This window comes from Pituophis catenifer, unplaced genomic scaffold (genome assembly GCF_029215685.1).
Source record: "Pituophis catenifer annectens isolate HBS135680 unplaced genomic scaffold, rPitCat1.0.hap2 SCAF_3, whole genome shotgun sequence".
Taxonomy (NCBI): domain Eukaryota; kingdom Metazoa; phylum Chordata; class Lepidosauria; order Squamata; family Colubridae; genus Pituophis; species Pituophis catenifer.
Window position 1 is genome coordinate 37,092,474 of NW_027256883.1, and position 17,675 is coordinate 37,110,148.

Consider the following 17,675-nt stretch of genomic DNA (forward strand, 5'->3'; position numbering starts at 1 on the left):
CAGAGCTAAAGAAGCTTCTTGGATGAGAAGTGAAACATCTTCAAAGAAAAACTAGAAAGTCCAGTTGCCTCTTGAAAAAACACCTTTGGGACAACTATGACCTGGTTGACTGAGAATCTCCATAGACATTAATTGATGTTTTAAATAATAAAGGCAATATGCTCCTAAGAAACAACTTTCTCGGGAGATGAGTGTTGTTCTGTGTGACTCCCAAGGTCTAAACTAATCTCTTCCTTGAAAGCCATAGACTAGTGTTTTTCAAACTTGGTCACTTTAAAAGGTATGGACTTAAACCCCAAGAACTGCCCAGGCAGCATACTTTCAACTTTCAGGCTTGCTGGCTGTACCACAGCAAGTTTTTTTCCACTAATTTCTGAAAATTAATATTTTTGAAATTAATATATAGGTAAACGTCTGTACTATATGTATATCACAGTCATGAGAATTAGGAAAATTAAGAATAAATAGTATTTCCCTTACTCAATAGCAAAAAGAAAATTTCCTACTGGTGCTAGAATGTCATGTAATTAAGCAATTGCTTAATTAACAGACATTCCTCATTAATAGACACTGTATCATAGTTCTTTAGTAAAAATGATAATTTTTCATCTAACTTTGCCAAGTTATCAAGCAACATTTGTTCTGCTTTCCATTCTTTGCTGCAGACAGCTCCTATGGTTGCACAGCATCACAATTTCTGCCACTCACATAAATAAACAAATAAAATAAAACTAAACACGCACATACCATGCCACTGTCTGCAGCACTGTTATCTTGATTTCTGTATAACTGCCATGATTAGAGCGAGAAAATAGTGTTTATCTTCCGTTTTGATTACTAAAGAGTCTATTGATGTTTGGATGCTGTCCACAGAAAGTCAAGCTGCCCCAGTTGCCCCTAAGACAATGGCTGCAGCCATCATTACGAAGGATGTTATGTCTGTTCTCATTATGATATGGGAGAATATAACACTAATGCTACTGTTTGTGCTGTAAATATTTCATTGGGTGTTGCTGAAAACAGAATGCCCCGAGTCAAAGATTTTAATGTCCTCTGAGACATCCATAACTGAATTATTGAAGGCTAATACTCTTCAGGCCATAATAATGTCTTTCAAATCTCAGTCTCACCAGTGCAATTTACACATGGTTGGAATTCCACAATGAGCAGAACATATTAGGTGGGATATTAGCTCTGCCAGAAGATTATCAGTAGAAACCGAGAGGGGTCCCTGCATTCCACCCTTTCCTTTTTCTATAGCTGACAAGCCTTTGCCATTTATTGGGAAATATCTCCGACTGAGATCCATATTATGTTCTGTCCAAACTACCTTAAAAAATTATAAGAATGTAAGAAGGTTTATCTCCCAAATCGTATCTCCCAATACGATTTGGGAGATAAATTTTAAAATGTTATTGAATTTTCAGTCATTTTTGTTATCTGTCAAGCTAAGGGCATCCAGAAATCTTGTGGAAGCAGGAAAAAGCAAACTGTATTTTAAAAAAATTTCACTAGCAAAGTCACATTAATGTAGGGCTGTCAAACTCGTGGCCCGTGGCCAGATGTGTTACACACTGGCCATGCCCATGCCTGGTTTAGCGAAGGAGGAAAAAAGTCCCTGATACGTCATGTCATGCCAGTGGCAGATTAAGGCTCACTGGTGCCCTAAACACTGACAAATCTTGGTGCTCCCCTCCTTTGTACATACTATACAAATGAAGCCCAGCTTAGGCTACATAAAACTTTGTGGTGCCCCTTTGGGTCTGGTGCCCTAAGCACGTGCTTAGTCTACTTAATGGTTAATACACCACTGCATGACGCCACTGTGACGCCACAAGTTTGACAGGCCTACATCAGTGGATTGAAAATTTCCCCCCTTTTCTACAGAATTTATTTCTAACTTCAAGCTCTTTCTCTCTAATTCATGATCATACATTTGTTTGTTTTGCACACTGTTAGAGTTTGGAGCTACAAGGAAAAGTTAATAAACTGTAGTCCTTTTTAAGATGTAATTTATTTTCTCCTCTTTGCTCTTCTCCTTTTTCTTAATCTTAATCTGGCCTTCCAAAAGATATATATTCAATGGCAAATAAAAAGTTTATTTCATTTTTGTCTCCTGTTCAGTTCTGTATAAAATTAATAATATAATTATTAATATAATTTATTAATGTGTTTAGAGGAAATTAGAGATGCTTCATAATAATGAACCATTTTTAATTTTTTTTTCTCAGAGATACTGTGTTTGCATATTTACAACAGTCAAGTCCTTTGTATCCTGTCTTAATTAATCCTTGTGGCACTTCTCTTTGATTGAACTTTTAGGGTCTAGATCAGGGATGTCAAACTCATGTCGTCATGGCAGTGTCATGTGATGTATCGGGAATTTTTCCCCCCTTCGCTAAACCAGGCATGGCATGGCCAGCATGTGATGCATCCAGCTTGCGAACCGGGAGCTTGACAGCTCTGGTCTAGATGATCTTTATATAAAACTCATATAGTTACAAGCAATAAATAAGTCCTACATAAAGCTTGGGTGAGGGAAATATATATATGAGACAACTCTGAATGTGCAAGGAACGTTGCAACTGGATAGATTTTTTAAAATAAGATTGCTTTTATTTACAGTGCATCTGATGATCTGATGATCTTAGTGGTTTATAGTCCTCCATTCAGTACAAAGATTAAAAACAAAATATAATAAAATAATGTAAATAAAATAAAAACTTTTCTTTCTCTTCCTTCCAATTTGGTTTCAGAACGTTTCACTACTTAGAAATTCTGAAAAAAGTAGGTGGATGGCAGTTGATGAACAGTGGTAAAATTCTGTGGTGTCCAGATTATAAATTACATTTCTTACAGGAATAAGAAACCTATTGTATATGTCTAGCTGCATTTTGCCAGTACAGGTAATCTTCAATTTACAACAGTTTGTTTAGTGACCATTCGATGTTACAGTGGTACTGAAAAAAGTGACATGAGCAAGTATTCAAAATTTGGCAACTGACTCATACTTATGACGGTTGCAGTGTCCTGGAGTCATGTGATCACCTTTTGCGACCTTCTGACAAGGAAAGTCAATGGGGAAGCCAAGTTCACTTAACAACTGTGTTACTAATTTAACAACTGCAGTGATTCACTTAATGACTGTGGCAAGGAAGGTTGTAAAATGAGGCAAAAATTACTTAACAACAATGTCACTTAGCAACAAATTTTGAGCTCAATTGCTAAGTCAAGGACTATCTGTGTATTCGTCTGGTATCCTATCTGGTTATTCTGAATTGCATTAAATCAGCCAGAATTAATTAGGTTTCAATAAAAATATTTACATAAAAATATTTAGGCTGTATTCTGAATTCTTTATTTATCTTGCTATAAAAATTCCATAGAAGTTCAATTTAAATTTGTCTGCAACTTCAAACAAACATAAGAATATCTAGTTCTCAGACTTGGAGGTAAAATTAATATTATTAAAATTAATTTAACTCGAAGATGATTTATATTTTAAAAGAACTTTCTATTTATATTCCTTTTATATTATTTAATAGCATTAATAGCTTACTACACTATTACATCTTCTAAAACACTTTCTCGTATGCTTTAAGATTTTTACTGTGTTAGGATTCAACTGTCTGCTGACAAAGATCATTTTCAAGCCTATTATTAGGTATTTTTTCCAGTTCTGGGCACTGTATAGAATAAAGAATTGCAAATTCAATTCCTTTTGGGCCTCAGTTTCAAAAGTTCTATTTGACCTCAGTAAAATACTGATGAATATTATCTTTATTTGATTTATCACTTTCTTACTTGCATTTAATTCTGCAAAGTACAGTCATGTGGAAAATAAAGGACTGTGGCTAAAATTTTGAAGGTCTTAGCCATGAACAAGTTATATTATTTTCCCAATGAATTAGCAAGGAATAAAACTTTCAACAATTTAGTCATTTTTTATATTTCTTTTGTACATAATATATTTTTTCTAGCCTTTCAATCCTTTTGTCTTTCATTTTAATATTACTTCCCATTGTTAACATTATACAAATACATTTGTTAGTCTGACTTAATACAAACTAAACCAAAAAAGAAAAGTCAGACAGCTTAAATTTAAACCCATTACCCAGAAAAAAATGGTACCAAAATATATTTGACCACCAAAAGAGAAGAATCCTCAATAGTTAAATATTCAAATGATGACACTTCTTACCAAATGATTATATTACTTTTGCCATTATTTTCATGAGCTATGCCAAAAGAAAAGTCAGGCAGACATTGGATTTTTCCTTTGTTATCTGGCCATGATAAGCTGGCAGCATATTAAACTGCAGAAACCATTCCTTTAGCAATTTAGGCATGCAAACTGGCAGTTTATCTTCCATTTCTTCTTTTACTCCTCCAGATAAAATCTTACTCTGTTTAGTCTTTCATTATTAAAACAACCTGCAGCAACCACTGAATAAAAGTTGCATAATACTCCCAGAATTTCAAGACAGCTGGGTTGGGAGAAAATAGTGATTTCTGATTTGTGCTTTCACACTTTTTATAATCAGTTAAGCACAAATAATTTTGACTTCAACTATTACCGTACATATTTGCAGGAATGCATACGGAGTTTAACAAAAGTTTCCAAGGTTACCAAGTTCAGATATTAATATCATACAGTGTTCAGTGCAGACGAAACTTCTCTCAATCTCCTAATACAGAAGAGTGGAAGTGGCTGCTAAGTTTAATGCTTGAGAGCCTTCTTTGATCATTTTTAAAGTGAGCACAGATTCCACATGCAAAATGCGGGCAAGGGTGAAGACAAACAATTTAACTCTGCTTTGCCCTCCATCATTTCCAACAGGTAACAAGCCACTCACTGCAAAAGAGGGCTTCCTTTGTCTATGAAGACCTTTCATTTAATTGGAAACCCTGGTCAATCAGAGCTCTCAAGTGTGCAGACAGCCTCCACAGAGAGTGGAGTCTCTCAGCTGCAGACACCCCCTCCCCCATATGTAGAGGGCGATGGGAACAGTACAGCTTACATGCTTTAAAAATGATTAAATGGGGCTATTACTTGGCCTTAGTTTCAACCACTCCATGAAATCTGCTTCTAATTAAATTTTTAGAACACAGCCATGTCTGAGAGGCTTCAGGCAAGTTCTCCCTCCCCTTCCTTACTCCCCTGCCTCATCCTGCTATCCTGTCTGCTACCCTGTTTATTTTTGGGGTGGGGGAAGAAACGTTAACTGCTGAACTGATAATGCATACTTTTTTTAGAAAGTCAAAAATTTTAGAAAGTCAACCTTTCAGTATTTAAAAAGTAAGTGCTCTGGCCTAAATAGAGCTGTTTTCCTTTCCAGTGGTGGTGATCAAAGACTCCCTGCTAAGAGGGACCATAGAAGCAATCTGTTGGCCCAACAGTCTGTTAAGGGAGTGTGGCCTAGTCTCCCACAAAAAATTAATAGAGAAGATAAGCAAAATGCGGACTGGATTTTGATCCCAGGAGATGGATACAGAACTCATTACAGTTATAAACCTCTATGTGCCTACAAGAGTGGCTCTCAGTCAAGCGGAAAGAGGTGTTGAATGGTAACACTACAAAGATCCCAGGCTCTGTACTGTTAATATATTTATTAATGATTTGAGTGACGTCCTAGAAAACATAACATGGGTGACATATATATAGGGTAGATAGTGAATTATTGCAGTTTCAGAACTTAGGATGGTACTGACAAGCTGCAATAATAGGCTGAGAGCAACAAGATGGATTTTAACAGGAGAAAATATGTAGTACTTAATTAATTTGGAAAGGAAAAATCAAAGGCGTAAGTGTAGAGTAGGGAAGACCATGTTGGGAAGCAATATTCCTGAGAGAAACTGGGTGTCTTGGTGGATTACAATTTGAACATGAGCCAACACTATTGATGGAAATAAAGCGAATGCAACTCTAGGTTGCATCAACATAAGTACTGGGAAAATATCAAGTCATTTGTGCTCTCATTTCTGGGCTGATGGGACAAAGTCTGACACATTGGAGCACATCCAGAGAACAATTACGATGATTAAGAGACCTGGAAGAAAATCTTTTAAGAGAAAACAATTGGAGGAGTTGTGGATATTTAATTTGAAGAAGTCTGTGGGGAAATGTGATAGCTGTTTTCCAAAATCCAAAGAATTCTAACGTAGAAAATGGAATAGTTAGGAAGCAAATTTTGATTAGATATCAGGAAGTGTTTCATAATGCTAACAGCTGTTAAACAACGGAACAAATTGCTTCAGGAGATGGTAGACTCTTATGGGAGGTGTTTAAACAGGGTGGACAGCCATCTGTCAGAGATAGCTAATGCAGTAGATTCCTGCACTGGAAAGGGAATTGGACTAGATGACTCTTTCTAACCATTCGGTTCCATGACTGCATGACTATGGTTGGTTCAGCTTATTTAGGTTGGGAAATTTTTGTATCTTAAAATTAGGTTTGTCTGCAACTTCAGTCAACCAGTCTGATATATTTGATATATATTTATGTACTGATTATTTGTTAGACATTTGGTGTCTCAAAACTAGCAATAGACAAAAATAAATGCTTGGAAGTTGGAATGTCCCAATTTCAAGTACAAAAATAAGCTCTTTTAATTATTTTGAAAGTATTTCAAGCTAGAAACAGAGCTATTTTGAAGATGTTTTGCACCTGAAATATTCAAAAATGATGAATTTTACAAAGTTTCACTTAAAACAGTTTAAAATAAAGCACTTCACAAACCCTTAAGAATTGTGTCTTTTATCCAGATTTACTGGTGCTACTCCGACAAATTTTGGTCTGAATTTCTCGCACCAATTAAGATATCAAAGCAAGAGCAGAGGAGTTGTGGGTGGGATGGGATGTGGGTATAGATGTCAAAATATAGCATTTTTTTTATTTATTGTTTTAAAATAGTGACATAAACTGGCTTTTTTTCTTGTGCAACCATTTATCTCAGGCATAGCTTTATACATAAAGCATAACCTGGGGGAATTATGAAATATATTTTCTGAATATGTTTTAGGCTACAAATGTGTCTACTACATTATAAACACATTAGCAAATACATCAAAAGAAAGATCACCGTTATATTAATTCATACCCATTTTGTAGATTCTACTCAGTGGTTTTTAACAGAGAAAGCATGAAAATATGTGATCTGCATCTACCAAATGAATGGGTAAAATCTATTGTACAATACCAAGACTTTACTGTTTCTCTTCCATCAAGCTTTAGTGCAAACTTAATATCAATTGTACAGAAATGAGACAAAATGTTCAGAGAGAAAATTGAAAGAAATCCAGGCAACCCCAAGGAGAAAAAAAGAAAGATGGAAGAAAAAGAAGGTGTTCCAACTGCTTTAGGCATCTATAATCCAGACACCAAGCCAAATGACAACTCAGCATTTCTCACTGCCAAAGGTGTTTACAAAGCTTCCCTCAAACAAAAAAGTAAAGATTATGCTTTTCAAAAAGTAGAAAATATGGGATCCGAGTATGGAATATTCTAGAGCAGCGATGGCTAACCTTTTCTGGACTGAGTGCCCAAAGCACGTACGTGACATGCCTGAACCTCCAAAATGCAATGCACGTGCAGCCCCCACGCATGCGCACGTGCCCCCCCGTTCATGCACCCTGCACCCGCACATGTCCCACCCCTGCAGATGTGCAACAGAGACCCAAAGACCAGCTGGCCAGCAGGAGGCACGTGCACATGTGCAGCAGAGCTGAACTGGAGCAACGGCTAGCGTGCCATCAGAGAGGACACTGTGTGCCACCTCTGGCACTCGTGCCATAGGTTTGCCACCACGGTTCTAGAGTATTTCATTGAACCTCAAAGAACTGAAGCAGGGCAAGGAGGTGACTGGCTGAGGCTATGCAGGACATCATCTTTCCATTTCATTACACACCTGAAAAGGGCAGTCAGCAATGAAGTGGCAAACCCCCAGCATTTTCACAGTATAAAGTTTCACTTACATGTGCTGAGAAGCGTTTGCATACAGCTCAGAGAATTGTGGTGCAGAGTCTTCTGGGCCATGGGGAGCTGCATGGCTGATCACCATCATTATAGGTCTATGGGGATATGTCCTCTTAGACATTTTGAAATAATTGATACTGTCATTAGTGATTAAATCTGTAAAATAGTCCTGAAACAAACATTCAACATAAGTGACAATTTGCCAACTGCATCCAATATCACAAGGTCATATTATAGTGGCTTAGTCCAATAGGCTTTGAAAGGATATCTAGTTTTAGAGGCTGGGCACAGTTCCCAGATCAAATATATGCAGATGAATGGCTGCATTCCAATAAGCTTATCTGTGTAGGTAAGGAGGAATAACATCTTTTAAGTAGAAGACAAAGACTTAGAAACATTTAAATCACACCCAAGCTCAGACACTATAGCCCCTTGTCTATAATTGAAATTAAAAAATTATATTTGCATTTCTAAAGAAGTCAGCTTATTTTAGAACAGCACAGCTACTAATGTCAAAATCCAATCATACCAACTAAACAGCTTAACCTATAGCCAATAGTAATAAAATGAAAAATCACACACACACACACACACACACACACACACACACACACACACACAAAGGAAAAGGACTTTTTTTTAAAGTTAGGAACTAAACTATCTGCCATCTCTAGGTTTGCAGAGTTTTTGATCAAATAACTGGCATGTACTTCAGTGAGGAGTTCCAAGGTAACATGAACATACAATTTCAACCATTTCCAGACAAGACTAATCAATCAGATGATGTGGTCTCAGGGTCATGAACAGCTGCAAAAGCAACAGTGAAAAGAAGTGCAGGATTTTTTTCACATAACACTATTAGGGAAGCCCAAACAGCTGTGAACACTTTGTCCTCATTCCAGGATGGTTTCTCAGACTTCTAACGCCAAAAGTACTTTGCAGATACATGTGAAAAAGTATGAAAGAAAGTATGTCATAATTCTAGAATAAGAAGTCAACTTAAATGTTGTAAAAGAAAACCAGAATTTATTTCTTTATATTTCTTTTTCTCTGAGCTTTTGGCTTTGATCTTTATTTTTTTAAAAAAATTCTCACCTGACTTATTAGTTTCAGTTAGTTTTTATCCTACTTGTTTAAAAATTTAATAAAGTTATAAAAATCAGTATGAAAGATAAATTTCACTGATTTTCAGATATATTTTTCCATTAAGCCACTCACACTAGCACTTCTCTCAAGAGTGAAAGATTTACTGGGGAAAAGGTATTTTCTGAAGGAGGAAGTTTTTTTCCAAATTTCAAATGCCAAAATATTATAAGTAACATAGAGTCATAGACAGTACTGGAAATGAGAATCTTTTGCAAATTATATCTCTCCCAAAAGATAAAAAGATAATTGCTTTTTATAGGAAACAAACGTGCTGTGTAATTTTTGTTGTGTGTGTCTGCATGTTTGTTTGTTGCCACAGTCAAGTTTCCAGGATTCAGTACCTTTCATTATTTCTTCTTCATAACCAGAAATCCATAGTGTTAACTGACCTTCTATGAAGATTATGTGAAAAAAATTCTGACCGTGCAGTAACAAAAAAAAAATTAAGACTATTATTTCAATGAAGTAATTTTAAAATATCATTTCTTCTATCAAGAATAGGTTTTACCTACAGTATGTGCATAATACGATAAATGAGATTATTCCTTACCTTTGAATATTCAAATCCATGCTTCTCTTTAAGGCCATTGCGACAAACAGTGTAATTATAGAAACGAGAATTTTTTATTAATCCAACCCACTCTCGCCAGCCAGGGGGGATATAGCTGCCATTGTATTCATTGAGGTATTTTCCAAAAAAAGCTGTGAGAGGAAAAGAAGCCACATTCATTTGCACTTGGTGAACAGTGGTGTTTTATGAAGTAAAGAAGTTGGTTACAGCAAGGGTTGGCAACATAAGGACCCACATTTGTGTGTAACCCAGGGGTGAAATGCTACCAGTTCGGACCGGTTCAACTGAACCGGTAGCGATGGTGGCGGGTGGTTCAGTAGCAGTGGTAGCACAAGGCTCTGCCCACCCGCATGGTCATTACTTCCTGGTTTTAACCAGGAAGTAATCTGTTTTTTACCCTCTGGTATCTTTGTATCTACAAAGAATTGAGGGCACATTCTTCATCATTTTGAAGCGGATAATACACAAATATGGATAAATAAAGAAAATAGCAAATCAACAAATGTGGGTTCTTTAACCCTTTCCCTTTGTCCATAATGAGCCCATCCCAGTCCTTGGTTCTTGGGAAAAAAAAACTAATCTTACACAAAAGATAATTCTTGCTACCTATTCAGTGCGACAAGGAGTGGGAATGGTGAATGCATGCTTGAGAGAGGAGGTGGTTCTGCCAGGTTTTTAAAAAAGTGTGGTCAATCCTGTGCTGTAGCCCCTGTCCTTTTGAACAGGGATCTCCAACCTTGGCAACTTTAAGACTTGTGGACTTCAATTCCCAGAATTCCTCAGCCAGCAAAGCTGAAGTCCACAAGTCTTAAAGTTGCCAAGGTTGGAGACTCTTGCTCTTGAATATTCTCCCTTCAGATATCAGAATGACCTGTGCCCTGTTGGCCTTTCACAAGGCTGTGAAGACTGGGTTGGGTGCCAAGGGACCCATTTTCTGTCTGTATTAATGTCCATAGTAACAGTTTTATTTGGTCCCGTATATATTTATTTTGTATTGTTTTATGATGTGTGCCACCCAGACTCATTTGTTGAGCTAGGCTGATACAGAAATAAAACAAAACTAATAAATTTCAGGACAGTACTATATTGTACTGTCAAAATAAGAATTAGAAGGATGTTTTGAAAAAAAAACATTAGAAGCTAAATAATTAAAATAGATTTGATCTTACTCACTGTATATAATGGCAATAGTTGCAATAAAAATGTAATATCAATTAATCTGTGATTTATAATATCACAGAGAGTTAAATGCTCTACAGATGTGTTGACTTTTAATCCTCATAATCCTCATACAAAACCAAGAAAAACACTCCAGATGGCTGCTCACATCTTTGCACTATTTAAAATGCCCCTGGCCAATGAATGTATTTAAAAACAGAGGCAAAGAAAATTAGGAATTAATTTATGTATAATTAATAAGCATACAAATACAGCTGAATTAATAAAGTCTCGTTAAAAAGCAATATCACTGCCCATCTTTTCATTATTGTAACTAATGGTGCCCACAGGAAGAATTTTAATTTGTAAATTCTAATGAGATAGAAAAACAGTCGGTACACAGAGGAAATGGTGAGCAAAAAACTTCCACATTTTCATCTTTTTCTCCCTTAGGATGGTAACACGTTATAGTTGTTTTCATGCTATGATTCAAGCAGTCAATAACCTCCCAGTATCATTCTGTTTTTTGTAGACACATCCTCTGAATCTGAAAATGTGACCAATTTTCCCTTAAATTCTATTCATCTATCCTCAACCTCGTGCTCACCTGATACCTGAGACTTCAATGTGTATTACCCTGTTGAAAGATTATGCTGATCTGGCAGATGCTAGAGGGCACCATATTGATTAACACCATTTTAATGACAATACTCCAAATATTTTTAAGTCTCTCTTTTTTTTTTCCAGAGGTAACACAATATCTTCAAACCAGGGCTTGCTAGAATTCAGGCATTGGCGAATTAATTAAGAAAAATGTTTTTCTGGATCTGCCTTGTCCAGTGAAGTGAAGTGCTTTATGAATATCTGACCATCCAAACATCAAAAGACGTGTATGCGTGAAAGTAAAAGTCTCCAGTATTTAAATTAACATGGTAAACAATCAAGGATATGTAAGAATATGTCTATAATTGATGGAGGTGATTAATGGCAGTTGTAGTCACAAACCTGATAATGATGATAGCAAAAATGCATCAAGGTAACAACAGGCAGACTTCTCTGTTTGGTTGGTGGAATGGTAATATGAATCTTAGACCCAATGCATGGCTATCAAAAATTCTTAAGATGGAAGGTTCTGAAGAACCTTTAATGTCTTGAAGGGATATATATATATACACACACACAGTTCAAGAGAACCTTTGATTTATACATGTGCTATCTATTTTTACTGCTTTTTTGTTGGTTGCTTTATAATTTTATCTGCAGTTTAAACTGGGTAACTGCTTATTGCTAAATAACTGGAACTGTATGTGGATACTTTATTGTAATAATTGTAACCTGCTGAGAATTTCTTGACTATGGTGGGCCTAAACCAATGAACAAATATTTGGACTTCTGAAACAAGACACCCAACCTTGTCTTGAGAGGGAAGTTCCTTTGAAGTTGGATGGAAAAAAAAGAATAGTAATCCCCATTACTGCCTTTGGTTTAGCTTACAAGCTGTCTGGAGGTATTCCAAGCCATAGTGGCTTGTCCTTACCTCCACAGAATGTTGAGCCCTTCCAAACAAGTCTCAAAGGCCAGGTTCCAAAGGCCATCTTAATGGGCAAAAACTCCTTAACCCAAATAATGTAATACTTTTCTCCAGAATGGAGTAGAGGTAATTGACGCAAAGTCTCGAAATGTTTGGAGTTTGTAAGAGAATGCCTTTGAACAATTTTAATATCTGAGGAGTTGCCAAACCAGAAAGGTTTCCATCTTTATTAGATCCATCTGAAGTCTTTCTAGTGAAATGTGAAGGCATAGAAAGTCAATAGTGGCTACTTGAATTTAAGTTTTTTAATTTTATCTCTAGATAATGCTCCTGAACCCACTGTAAACTGCCTCAACATGACATGTGTATATCTCAAGGGAGAGAAAATAAATTAGAGTGTAATCCAAATAAATAGTATCAAATTGTTCCATGAAATCCCACAAAATATCATGCCTTAGAGCAGGGGTGGGCAACTGTGGCCTTTTTACAACCTGTGGACTTGGCTTGGCTGTCTCAGGAATTCTGGGAGTTGAAGTCTACAGATTGTAAAAGGGCCTCAGTTGCCCACCCCTGCCTTAGATGATTAAAGACAGAAGGGATATTAAAAAACCTGAAAGCTATTATGTATTTTCAAAATAACTATACAGAGTACAAAAGGAAGTTTTCTATCAAAGGCTATTCTAGATACTTTTGCATAGCATGGTATCCTTCTGCCAAAGTGAGAGTGGCCTGCCATGCATTTTCTGTCTATGGGAAAAGCATTTGTATGGCAGAAAATGGTTCTGGCGATGTCACTCCCTGTGAAGGAAGCATAAGGAATACCCCTGTCATTGTCCATTACTGCCTCCTTCTCTTTGGAGTTCAGCTCATCACTGGCTAACCAAGTGATGCTGACAAGGTCTTATTCCAGTGGCCTAAAAGCTACTGGGATCCTGGATGGAATCCCTATTATGGATAGATTGGGGGTCTCCACGTTGTTGGACCTGTGTCCATCCTGGCTTGTTGCGGCAACCAGAGAGGTGACCGGTGACTGGGTCCGGGCGATTGTCGACGCTTCATTGAGGGACGGGGTCTTCCCTGCCACCCTTAAGGAGGTGGTGGTTCGACCCCTTCTCAAGAAGCCAGCCTGGATCCGGCCATTTTGAACAACTTCTGTCCCGTCTCCAACCTTCGCTGTTGAGTCCGTGGTGGCACACCAACTCCCATAATTCTTGGAGGAAATGGATTATCTAGACCCATACCAATTGGATTCAGGGGCGGACACAGCACGAAACGGCATTGATCTCCCTGGTGAATGATATCTGGCGGGCCCGGGATGGGGGTTATTCCTCCATCCTGGTCCTACTTGACCTCTCAGCGGCTTTTGATACCAACGACCATGGTATCCTTCTGCGGCGACTTGGGGGTTGGGGGTAGGGTGCACCGTTTTACAGTGGTTCTCCTCCTACCTCTCGGGTCACACGCAGTTTGTCTGGGCGGGGGACAGAGATCCTCCCCGAGGCCCCTCACTTGCTTTTGTCATTTGATGGACTCATGGAATGGACCTTCTCTGCCATTGTGCCTAGCTCTGAAAATGTACTCCCAGATGATCAAATAACCGTCACCTCGCTCCTTTTATATGAACCCTTAAAATCTGAGTCTTTTCCCACATTTTGCCTTAGGATTGGTAGTTGGCTCCTTGAAAATGTGACTGTGATAGAACAGGGGTCTCAAACTCAAATGAATAGGTCAGGTCACATTACTTTCAATGTGCTAACTGGTGGGCTGTCTGCAAAAAATGCAAGTACTATTAAAACGAATTGAAACTTATTTTTTGATTTAAAACCTGTTGGTTAACATGTTTATACAACATGTTCCTTCTGTAACAGGAACCCACATTTCCATTTGTCCACTGACTATATAACCTATCAGCCAAACCAGACACATTTGAGACTGATGGGGCACTAAAATAATAAAATCATGCAAAACTATATGATTTTTTAAAAAGCATTTATTATTCCTGAGTTTCCCATTTCCCTTCCTTTCTATATCAGCAGCACCCCCTGGCAGTTTGATTCTTTATGCCATTAGCAGGCAAACTAGCTAGCTCAGATAAGGCAGGGGCACATAAACTGGCACTTGATTCCTGCTATTACTTCCTCCTTGTGAGCTCCCACCTTCTCCCCAAAGCACTACGTTCTCCTCTCTTGTTTTCCTTCTGCCCTGGTAGCACCAGTTTCTGCAGAATTGGCTTTTCCACTATGGTGCCTTGCAAGCCATTTAGTGCAATAAATGCACTTAGCACTGCACACTGGCACTATGGGAGAACAGCTTATTCTGTAAGGAAGAAGACAGTGGGGTACATTTTGCCTAAGACTTGAAAATCTAGGACAAATTTAAATTAGGAATGTACAGTCACCCTACTGATAAGTTGCTGCTTGGCATGGCCAAATATGTACAGGAGAGAAGCTAAGACAGCAGCTCCTGAGAGGTAACCACTAAGGGCTGCACATGGCCCACGAGCTGCAGGTTTGAGACCTCTGGGATAGAAGACTATGTCGTTTTCCTTCTCATTTAATTATTGTCTTTTACCAATTTCCTTGTTTTCTTTCCTGTTTTTATTCTTGTGCACCATATGGAGTCACCTGTAGTCTGATCATCTTATAAATATGCTAAATAAATAAATATTGATAAGGTACTACACTGTGGATGGCTGCTTAATGCAGGCCAAGTCGTCAAGAATTTGGTCTCCAGGTCTTTATGGAATGGATTCGTTCATTCTGCTCCAAGTCTTGTCAAAAGCAGGAAGTTATTTAAAGGTTCTGCCACTAGGTGGTGTCCTTGTTGCAGCATTCTGATCTGGTGATTGGCAGATTTAATGGGGTGTTCAAGTATAAGGCAATAGAATTGCACATTTGGCCACTGCTCCTACTACTTTCTGTCTACTTTGTTAGATAATCTTCAGGGTGTTGCAAATGTTGGAAACTAGTTGTGAGAACCCTCAAATTTTTCAAGTATGGCTACTGAACATTTGTATCTTGGAGGGATTGAAGCCGTCAACAGGTTCAGCTGCCATGGCAAAGCATCAATCAGAGCAATTAGCTGGAACAGCTGGGCTCTCAACTGAACATACTCCATTTCAGCAGAAAAAGCTGAAAGGAAGGGGGCCTTTAAGGACTGGCAACAAACTCTTCTGTTCAAGGTAGAGCTGCGAGCAGGTGGGAGTAAATTAGCATGTAGGTTTTAAGTACTTCAATTACTTTAGCCATAAATCAGTTGAATGCATAAATAGAGATAACACACAAGCTGATGGTTGTAAATCAAACTGAGCCTTACACACAATGGGAGGCTCATTGACAGAATCTTGCCTATGGATTAGAGTCTCTCTGTGGAAGTAACTGGGGGAGATAAAACCTGAATTATTTAGACAGAAGTCCAGAACCAGTGGAGTCCAAGAGCCAATGTCATCCCATCGAGGTCAGGAAATGGAAGTCACAAGAAATGTACTTTAATGCAGTTAAGGTATTGGAACAGATCTTGAAAGCCTGCCAAAATCCTTCTTTACTTCAGCTTGTATCTAACACAGTCAAGGCAGAGTTGTTTTGAATTTATTTCTACACTTTCTATTTTTCCAAGACTCAGATATCTTTTCTGTAACAGCCTAGAAATCTCCTCCCCTGTCTTTGAGTCAAAGCCACATTCCTTCACAATTGAAAACTGGATATCAATCCACAGGGCAAAAAACTAGGAGGAACTAGGAACTTGAAGCCAAAGAAATTCAGATTAGGAAAGCAGGAGTTGCTTCCAATAAAGGAGGTTAGAGAATGTTTTCTATAGGAAGAGTCAGCAACCTTAATTAAGTTGACATCCTTTCTTCTTTCAGGGTGACACAGATATCTACTGCTCAGCTGTTTTTAACTGTCACCTTGTTATAGGACTTAATATTCAACCAAAATCAGGATCCAACTCTTTAATACCAGAGTCAGCACCCTATATGTGCCAGGAACAGTCTCATTTGGCTGAAAACCCCAGATAAATGCTGGCAGCCCAATAGATTCTCTTCTCCACTTCCTTCATAACAAGATGAGGGCTTGGTATCCAGTGGTGGGTTGCTCCTGCTTCAGTCCGGTTCTATAGAACCGGTAGTAAAACCGGCGGGAGACTCACATCACTCACATCATCATGGGTGATCTGCGCGTGCACAGAAGCGCGCGGGGTCCCATTGCGAACCAGTAGTAAAGATAAGTAGAACCCACCCCTACTGGTATCTATCTGCAGTTTGCATTTTCAAAAAATATTCTATTTGTTTCAATTTAAATTTTAGGACAATGCAAAGGACAGATAATTGGTTCTATGATCTGGAATACAAGGATTAAAAGGCAGGCTCCTTATTAAGAAAAAAAAATCCCTGTATTTTTACTTGAAGACCTTCAAATTAATATGGGTCCAAGTTGACTCTCTAAACCACGGGTGTCAAACTGGCCATGTCATGTTGCCGTCACGTGATGTTTCACCATGTTTTTCCCATTTACAGAGCTGGAGTGGGTGTGGCCTGTGTGTGATGCATCAGGCCCATGGGCTGCCAGTTTGACACCCCTGCTCTAAACTCTGCTACCACAACTTCCCTCTATCTACCAAAGCTACTACACTTTAATAAGTTTAGTATCTGGTCTTTTATACAGCTTTCTGCTGATTTCCTACCCACAAATTAACAAGACAAAGTACCATTAAGCTTTGCAAAATTGCTGCATCAATGTTCCAAAAATAATTCTGTTATTAACAGCATTAACAGATTGCAAACAAGCAACTTTTTAAAAATCAAAATGAAAAAGGAGTGTGAAAACTAATTCCTTACCAGTTCTATATCCAGTATTGTTGAGATACACAGCAAAGGTGCGTGGCTCATGTGTTGCTTGCCAGGATGGAGAAGAGCAGTTCTCATTGTTAGTATAAACATTGTGATTGTGAACATATTTTCCTGTCAACATCGAGGACCGAGATGGACAGCACATTGGAGTGGTTACAAATGCATTAACAAAACTGGCACCTCCATTCTCCATTATCTTCCTGGTTTTATTCATCACTTGCAAGGACCCTAAATATCAAAAGCAAATACATAATTAACTCACATACGGCACACATTTAAAGCAGGGGTGAAATCTAGCAGATTCTGACAGGTTCTGAAGAACCGGTAGCGAAAATTTTGAGCAGTTCAGAGAACTGATAGCGGAAATTTTGAATAGTTCGGAGAACTGGCAAATATCACCTCTGGCTGGCCCCAGACTGGAGATTTTGCAATATCCTTCCCCTGGAGT

The 17,675-nt window shown here is 38.1% G+C and overlaps 1 protein-coding gene across 5 annotated transcripts in view; it reads right to left on the reverse strand.

Annotated features, from left to right (window-relative positions):
- SULF1 (sulfatase 1) overlaps positions 1-17,455 on the reverse strand; it is a 44,885-nt gene extending 27,430 nt beyond the window's left edge. For 4 of the 5 annotated variants that reach the window (XM_070942226.1, XM_070942230.1, XM_070942229.1 and 1 more), the window contains exons 1-3: positions 17,216-17,455; positions 9,672-9,823; positions 7,975-8,144 (exon numbers count right to left, since the gene is read on the reverse strand). In XM_070942226.1, the coding sequence (XP_070798327.1) occupies positions 7,975-8,144; positions 9,672-9,823; positions 17,216-17,441 (548 nt within the window). In that variant the 5' untranslated portion in view covers positions 17,442-17,455. Of the gene's footprint in view, positions 1-7,974; positions 8,145-9,671; positions 9,824-17,215 lie in introns of those variants that run through there. The other variant, XM_070942228.1, reaches the window with a different exon arrangement.
- Positions 17,456-17,675: the final 220 nt, after the last annotated feature.